This window comes from Paramormyrops kingsleyae, chromosome 12 (assembly GCF_048594095.1).
Source record: "Paramormyrops kingsleyae isolate MSU_618 chromosome 12, PKINGS_0.4, whole genome shotgun sequence".
NCBI lineage: Eukaryota > Metazoa > Chordata > Actinopteri > Osteoglossiformes > Mormyridae > Paramormyrops > Paramormyrops kingsleyae.
Window position 1 is genome coordinate 11,514,179 of NC_132808.1, and position 8,915 is coordinate 11,523,093.

General features: G+C 42.8%; 1 protein-coding gene across 1 annotated transcript in view; it reads right to left on the reverse strand.

Annotated features, from left to right (window-relative positions):
• LOC111858571 (uncharacterized) overlaps positions 1-6,428 on the reverse strand; it is a 62,017-nt gene extending 55,589 nt beyond the window's left edge. The window contains exon 1 of the mRNA XM_072718458.1: positions 6,217-6,428. Within this exon, the coding sequence (XP_072574559.1) occupies positions 6,217-6,325 (109 nt within the window). The 5' untranslated portion in view covers positions 6,326-6,428. The remainder of the gene's footprint in view (positions 1-6,216) is intronic.
• Positions 6,429-8,915: the final 2,487 nt, after the last annotated feature.

Below are 8,915 nucleotides of genomic sequence, written 5' to 3' on the forward strand. Positions count from 1 at the left end.
TTGCTGTTAACTCATGACTGCTGTATAAATGAGGAAAACTGAGGTAATGACCACGTTAGGAAGAAACCAATCGGAGTTTTTTTTGGAATTCAGGTTAACTATTGTACTACGGGAAGCCATATTACCGAGAGAAATGCTATGCTAGTATGCAGCAATTGAGGTTTAGTAAATAGTAATTCCAAACTACTGTGTATTCCACGAATATGGGTTTTCGAGTTTCTCCAGGTCTGGTATTTTAATTTTTAGGGAATAATTGGTTTTTTTTTTTTTTTTATTGTTTAACTTCTCAAACAAGATAACAATATAGTGCATTTACAATATAGCAAAACGCAGTATACAAGAATAAATGGTTAAGAACAAAGCAGTTGTCAAAAACAAAAAAAAGAGAGCATTAAAAATGGTTGCAACTCAATGCCGTGCGGGTTTTAAAAAATATTGAGAAAGTATTAAAAAAGGTATTAAAAAGTGTTAAATTTAACATCTGGATTTCTGTATATATCCTGGATAAGGTTGAAGAGGAGCATCTGCTGACCGAAGCGGACCTTTCCCTGCCTTCTGCCTTCGTCCCATATTACAGATAAGCGTTGAGACCTCAATTCACCTTGAAAACACAACAAAAATATGCTACCCGGGTAGATTGGACATTTTATGTTGGACATTTTACTTTGGGATTTTTAAGAGCTCTGAGGTTATTTTGGTTTCGTAATTACAACTATGGGGAAAAGCCTTAAAAGAGGTGTACTTTGTTTATATGTGTTTTTTTTGTAAATAAATACCGGATATTCATTCAGTGAGGTCCAGTTACTCTTATTCCTCTACTCCTCTTTGAAAAGTTCCTTAGAAAGAGGGCACTGACCTGTTACACTGACCTGTTGCAGTAACATTCTGTACTATGTAGTGTGCCCCCTTACATTAACAAATCAAATCACTTTGCTCATTTAATATTAAGATTTTCATTAAGCGATTCCACGATTGAGGATGGTATGGCACTGATATTAGTCATTACCACATTTTATTTTTAGCTGTGTATTTTAGATAGTTGGTCTGTGTAGTGTATTTGTTCTGTAGTCATTTCAATTGTAAAGGTACTTTTCTGAGCCCAGGCTTAGAAAAGGAGCAAAAAAAATGATATATAGCATTTTCTTCTCAGCTGGTTCCTTTTTTTTAGCTAAACCATAGAGGCTAAATCATCTTTAGTCATTGGCAAGCACAAAAGAGCCGTTCCTGTGGTTTTTGTTCTCTTGCCCTATTCATCACAATTGCGGTGGATTAAAAAAAAATCTATTAAGTCAAAAACAGTACTGTGTCATGCTATGCAAATATATATCCAGCACCATTGGTCTACAGTGGAGTGGGCGATACAGTGGAGAAAAGGGTATCACAACTGTCCTAACACTGTTCCGCATATTGTTACGATCCAGTCTAGGGTTGGACCGCAACAAAGTGAAAGGGAAGGAGGGATTGGGGAGGACAGGACAACTAGGGCTAGGAGAAGGGAACACGGGACACAGAGGGAGTCTTTTTTTATAGTTTTTTTTATAGTTTTTCACAAACGCAGTACAAACACTAGGTGTAACGAACGTCAGGAGTGACAAAGGCCAAAGAAACAAACAAAAACACATCTACCGAGTAACCCAAGCTGAGCTATCTAAGTGAACACAAAGAAAAATGGTGAAACGAAACAACAATGCCTAAATCTATCTCCCTGACCAAACAAACAATAATCCCCACGTTAACGAATAAACAAAAAGGCAGACACTCCCTACACACCTAGTGAAACACGAAACACCAAGCCGAGGCAAAGGTATCAAAAAGGGAAAACCGAGAGGCGAAGTCGAAACACAGGCGAAAGTCCAAAACCAATCAAGCAATCAGAGACCAAGGCGACAGTACAAATAAGGGCGAGGCGAGAATCGGAAGTCAAGGGCAAAACAGTCATACACGATCAATCAAACAAAGCAAAAGCGAACAGAGAGCGAGCTAGCAGGCGAGAAGCAAGTAGCGGGCAGACGAAGGGACGAAGCGGCGAACTCTTCAGCCGGCGAACCGGAAACGGCTCCGAGGGCAAGGGAGGCGGGGTCAGGTCCTGAGGGCGGAGTCGAGGGGGCGGGCGACCAATCGGCGAGTGGGCAGGACGTCCGAAGGACCTGCAGGCATCCTCCTAAACTTACGGCACGTAACACTTACGGCACGTACCCGAAACTTACGGCACATATCCCTTACGGCACGTAACAAAAACTTACGGCACGTAACACCCCCCCACACAAGAGTGAACCCACACGGGTCACCAAAATACACAGATCCCAAACAAAAAACAACAAAAACCACAAAATAAACATAAGAAAACAAACAGAACGGAACTTCAGGGGAGGTAACAGAGTGATTAGGATCCGGGGTCACAGACTCAACCTTCGAAGGTTTATCCAACACTGGCACGGACATGAACGTGTCCTCGAGGTCAATGTCGGCAAGTTGGCGCCGCTGTGCACGAGTAAGCACACACGCAGGAAACACCTTCGGGTGTTCCACCGCTACATCATTTTCACACAGCACAGGGTCCAGAACGACTTCGGGTAGAGGAACGATTCTCTTCCCCGCTATGTCATTCCCAAGAATAAACGTAATGCCTGGGACAGGTAACTGGGGCTGGACAGCTACTCGCACGTATCCCGAGAAATCGGGAGTACACAAATAAACGGTGTGCAGGGGAACTCCAGCCACACACAAATCGATTCCCTGCACCAACACATCCGTACCACAGTACGTTTCGTCACATAGGGGAATAACTCCTTCCACCATGAAGGACTGAGCGGCTCCCGTATCCCGCAGGATAGTCACAGGGTGCCGAGCATCCATCTCACTGAGCGAAACCGAACCAGTAAATACAAATGGTTCAAAAGCAGCATCAACACGAGAGGAGGAGGGCGAAGAACTGTTGGGGCAGGCAGCAACATTCACTTTTCTAGCTGCTGTACGAGCTTCCTTGCGCTTTAATGCAGGGCACACAGATATAATATGGCCCACCTCGTGGCAGTAAAAGCACTCGCGTTTCTCCACGGGTGGTGGAGACGCTTGCGAAGGGGAGGTTACAATCGGACGAGTTTTACGAGGCAAAGGAATCGGAGCAAACACCGTTTTGTGGGTCAAAACGAACTCGTCAGCGAGGGTGGCAGCTTCAGTTAGCGAAGTGACCTTTTGCTCATTCAAGTACACTACCACTCGATCAGGAACACAGTTCTTAAATTCTTCTAACAGGACCAGTTCCTTAAGCTGGTCGTGGTTAAACACACCACTAGCGCCGCACCACTTATCAAATAAGACGGCTTTCTCGCGTGCGAACTCCACGTATGTTTGGCTGGCGGATTTGGGAAGATTTCGAAAGTTCTGCCGATAAGCTTCCGGCACTAACTCATAAGCGCGAAGCACAGTAGCCTTCACAATGTCGTAATCAAGGCTCTGCTCTAACGCAAGAGCCGAACAAACCTCCTGCGCCTTACCCACAAGCTTACATTGCAGTAACAATGACCAAAGGTGTTTGGGCCAGTTCAATGTCATAGCAATGCGCTCAAAAATGGAAAAGTAAGCGTCTACCTCATTTTCCCGAAACACAGGAACAAGACCGATGTGTCGGCTCACATCAAAGCTCGATCTACCAATTTCCGGGGAGACAGGCGAGCTCAAGGGAGACCGGGGACGGGGTCTAGGAGCGTCTTGGGCGTCAGCCTGGTCTCGGGCGGAGCGAGCTGCGGGTGGAGGTGTACCTGGTGTGGGTACCTTACGTGGAAGAGGCATTGGTTTTTGGTCGCCCATGCTCATCCGACGTAACTTCAGCTCCTTCTCAGCCTCCATCTCCATAGCCCGGACATGGAGTAGCTGAGCCTGGTACTCCTGTCTCTTAATCTCAAGCTCTAACTCCCGTAACTTAATTGTCAGCAGTAGGTCCTCCCTGGTTGAGCGGGGATCTCCAAGATCCATGCGGTGTCCACTCCCTGGATCGTCGCTGCTGGCCTCCGCTACAGCAGACATCCGAACCGGGGTGGCAGCAACACTAGGGGATCCACCCAACTCAGGCAGTATACCTTGCTGAACCAATTCATCGAGCAAAAATTGCTTAACGACCCGCTTGGAAGCCTCAGCGGGGACCAAAATGTTAAAGAAGTCTGCTATCTGTAGCAGATCATCCTTGCGGCACACATCAAATTGTTCGAGTGTGGGGTAAAGGGTGAACGCAACAAGGTCGAATTGGGCCATCACGATTACTGCAATTATCACAACACCCCCCCACACAAAAAAAAATCCGCCAGACAAGCACGAAAGGGAAAGAAGGAAAGGACGAGCCCCCAATTTTGTTACGATCCAGTCTAGGGTTGGACCGCAACAAAGTGAAAGGGAAGGAGGGATTGGGGAGGACAGGACAACTAGGGCTAGGAGAAGGGAACACGGGACACAGAGGGAGTCTTTTTCTATAGTTTTTTTTATAGTTTTTCACAAACGCAGTACAAACACTAGGTGTAACGAACGTCAGGAGTGACAAAGGCCAAAGAAACAAACAAAAACACATCTACCGAGTAACCCAAGCTGAGCTATCTAAGTGAACACAAAGAAAAATGGTGAAACGAAACAACAATGCCTAAATCTATCTCCCTGACCAAACAAACAATAATCCCCACGTTAACGAATAAACAAAAAGGCAGACACTCCCTACACACCTAGTGAAACACGAAACACCAAGCCGAGGCAAAGGTATCAAAAAGGGAAAACCGAGAGGCGAAGTCGAAACACAGGCGAAAGTCCAAAACCAATCAAGCAATCAGAGACCAAGGCGACAGTACAAATAAGGGCGAGGCGAGAATCGGAAGTCAAGGGCAAAACAGTCATACACGATCAATCAAACAAAGCAAAAGCGAACAGAGAGCGAGCTAGCAGGCGAGAAGCAAGTAGCGGGCAGACGAAGGGACGAAGCGGCGAACTCTTCAGCCGGCGAACCGGAAACGGCTCCGAGGGCAAGGGAGGCGGGGTCAGGTCCTGAGGGCGGAGTCGAGGGGGCGGGCGACCAATCGGCGAGTGGGCAGGACGTCCGAAGGACCTGCAGGCATCCTCCTAAACTTACAGCACGTAACACTTACGGCACGTACCCGAAACTTACGGCACATATCCCTTACGGCACGTAACAAAAACTTACGGCACGTAACAATATATTAATCATCCAAGGGCAGGACTGACAATCAAATGCACCCCCACCGCATTAAAATATATACCACTCTAGAGACATGTCCTGTTTGTCTCCAAGAATTTTTCTTTGATCTGACGCCAACATACTATAAAACCACCAGGACCACAGCTCTTTAATCTTCAGGACCAGTCAGAACTGACTGACTGACTGGTTTTTAGATAAATGACGTTTGGTTATGAAACTACTCTTAACTATAGTCTTATTTTAAATAAGCAGCGATAAGAGATAGATACTGTAAGAGAGGCTCAGGCCTACCTTACAAAAGAATGTATTACGGAAGATATACAGTACTTAACCAAGAATGCTTTGGGAGACACAGTGGAGCATTAAGAGACAACTTACCTTACTTGATAGATTTTTTGACTTTTAAGCAAGTGTTAAAAATACAAAAATAAAAATGTTTTTATTAATATTGATTAAAAAAAAAAAAGTTCATTATAGTGAAAGTTTGTAAAGCTGGGTTCCTGTATATGTTTATTGTCAACAAACATTCCAAAATTTGAGCCAACATTCCGTTTCTAAAATATATTTTACCATATTTGTTTTTTTTTTTATATAATTTTTCGTTATTCTTATAAATTGCTTGTATTTTAGAACTATGGCTATCTGCATGGCAGAGGAAGAAGCCATTTTTTTCTTTAATATTTGTGACATTTTGTGAGCGACAGAGTGTATTTTTTTTTGTCTCACGAAATATGGTAACCTTACGGACCGTACATAACTTGTGCGCACAAGATAAAAAAATCACTGTATGGGACTTCGGGGGCTCCGTATAACCGTAATTTTACTAAAATTTAAGAAGTGTGAAATATAAGCTTAAAATATACGAAACTTCAACTTTGGAACTGAAGAGCTATATTTATTAAAATCGCCACACTGGTACTATGTTACATGCATACATAATCAAATATTCCATGAGATCATAATTTTGTTTATTAAACATTATTATATGAATATAGGTGGTATTTTTAAATGATACATACCATCAGTTGAGTTGATTTTGAAGTTGAACAGGATTAATATAATAGTCAGACTTGTGATCTTCATTTTCTTAGGTGCTGACTGCTCTTGTTTTACCAAAATATTCGTCATTTTTATATAACTGACAAATTTCACCTATTCTTGATTAAATATACGTAAATATATTTTTAACTTTCAGCTCAAACCTGGTGGTAAGACAGAAGAGCCGAGTGATACCAGCACTAGGCGTATACACAAATTCATACTGTGTTGCGCTCTAAAGTGCCCCCCTGCCACGGATTACCTCCCATGACGTAATCGCTCTTTTTAAAGGCAAAGTCACACCTCCTTCGCAGCAGAAGCTACCGCTCGCTGTTACTCTATTTTTATTTTGCCTTAAATAGACAAAAAAATTCACATTACTTTTCATGATGTTTTAAAATCAAACCTTAAGATTAACAACCAGCAAATCCAGTACAACGTTGCAAATGTCACAGTAACAACTTTTTCATTTAACAACGCTCATTTGTGCAAATACAGTCACTTTCAGTCACAAGAAGTGATTCATTGACTTGAATAATATTTTTCACACTTTGTTGAATTCATTCTGCTTAATTAATTTTTTTTTTAGTCTGTCTTATTGTCATATAATCTACCAAATGACTTAATATTCGGCACTGTCACACCTGGAAATATGAAATTGAACCAAGCACCAAAAGTAATCAAAAGTCACCAAATTTTCACTATTCACTTGAACTTGAGCTGGGTCATAAGGAAAGAATTCTAGGCAGAAGGGAATTTTTTTTTGTCTGCCACAAAGTTATGAAGTTATGATGTTACGTTCTTTATTTTTTTACCCATTTGTTGATGCCAGCAGTCATACCAGGGCAAAACACACAAAAAAACATTTTGCAATTGCATCCATGACTTTGTTTTCTCTTTTGGTTCCACCAACCTTGTACAACACATCTCCTGTTATATAATTAATACATGATTCCATCAGCATATCTGTAATGCTCAGTATCAACTAATGAAGATTAACAAAAACCTACTGATATGTTATTAGGGTCCCATATTTTATCTACTTTTAAATTAAATTAATCAAACTGAAGGAAGAACATGTGCAGTCATTGCAGAAGGAGCTCTATTGATAATGGTAGCAAAGCAAACACGATGGAAAAAAATATACAAAATAGTCATTAAACATAAGGGAAAAGTGATATCCAACATTAGTGCTATTGGTAAAGAAATATGCACACTATACTGTATGCCTTGCAATTTCATTAGTGTTTGTATGGCTATGCCAATAAAATGCAAGTGTCATGCTCTGCTCTGCCTGACCCTCTATCGCTTGTCCTACCTCTCGGTGCAGCCCTCATGTGATTCACTCCAGCTGCCCCTTGTTTGATCCCTTATTAACCCTGTTTATAAGTGCTTCCCTGTCTTGTGTTAGTCCGTTTCATCCTTGACATTGCATGCCCCAGTCTATTGTGCTTTGGCTTCTTTCTTTTGATCCACCATGATTCAGTTTAGTTTTTGGTCCTGTTCAGTTCAGTTAATAAATCCCGTTTGTTTGCTCTAAATCTTACTCCCGTGTCCTCAGATCTGCCCCGTCCTGTGACAGCACGGGTTTATTCTTTTTGCTAACACTATGTTAGTCATGCACATGATGGTCTGTCAGTATAGGTCTCTTAGCTCCTTCTGGATTGTATGAAAAGTCCTCTGAGTATTTCTTGTGCCTCTTATAAAACATAATGAGACCCTGGGATCCATTACAACTACACTATTTTGCAAAAAAAAAATGGGACACCCCTCCAAATCATTGAATTCAGGGGTTCCAATCACTTCCATAGCCACAGGTGTATAAAATCAAGCACCTAGGCATGCAGACTGTTTCTACAAACATTTTTGAAAGAATGGGTCGCTCTCAGGAGCTCAGTGAATTCAAACCTGGTACTGTGATAGGATGCCACCCATGCAATAAGTCCATTTGTGAAATTTCCTCAACACTAAATATTCCACGGTCAACTGTTAGTGATATTATAACAAAGTGGAAGCAATTGGGAACAACAGCAACTCAGTCACGAAGTGGTAGGCCATGTAAAATCACAGCGCGATGACAGCGCATGCTGAGGCGCACAGTATGCAGAAGTCACCAACTGTCTGCAGAGTCAATAGCTTCAGACCTCCAAACTTCATGTGGTCTTCAGAATAGCTCAAGAACAGTGCATAGAAAACTTCATGGAATGAGTTTCCATGGCTGAACAGCTGCATCCAAGCCTTACATAACCAAGTGCAATGCAAAGTGTTGGATGCAGTGGTGTAAAGCACGTTGCCACTGGACTCTAGAGCAGTGGAGTTGTGTTCTCTGGAGTGACGAATCATGCATCTTTGTCTGGCAATCTGATGGACGAGTCTGGGTTTGGCAGTTGCCAGAACGGTACTTGCCTGACTGCATTGTGCCAAGTGTAAGGTTTGGTGGAGAGGGGTTGGTTTCAGGGGTTGGGGTTGGCCCCTTAGTTCCAGTGAAAGGAACTCTTAATGCTGCAGCATTCGAAGCCATTTTGGACAATTTCAACTTTGTGGTAACAATTTGGGGATGGCCCCTTCCTGTTCCAACATGACTGCACACCAGTGCACAAAGCAAGGTCCATAAGGACATGGATGAGCGAGTCTGATGTGGAGGAACTTGACTGGCCTGCACAGAGCCCTGACCTCAATC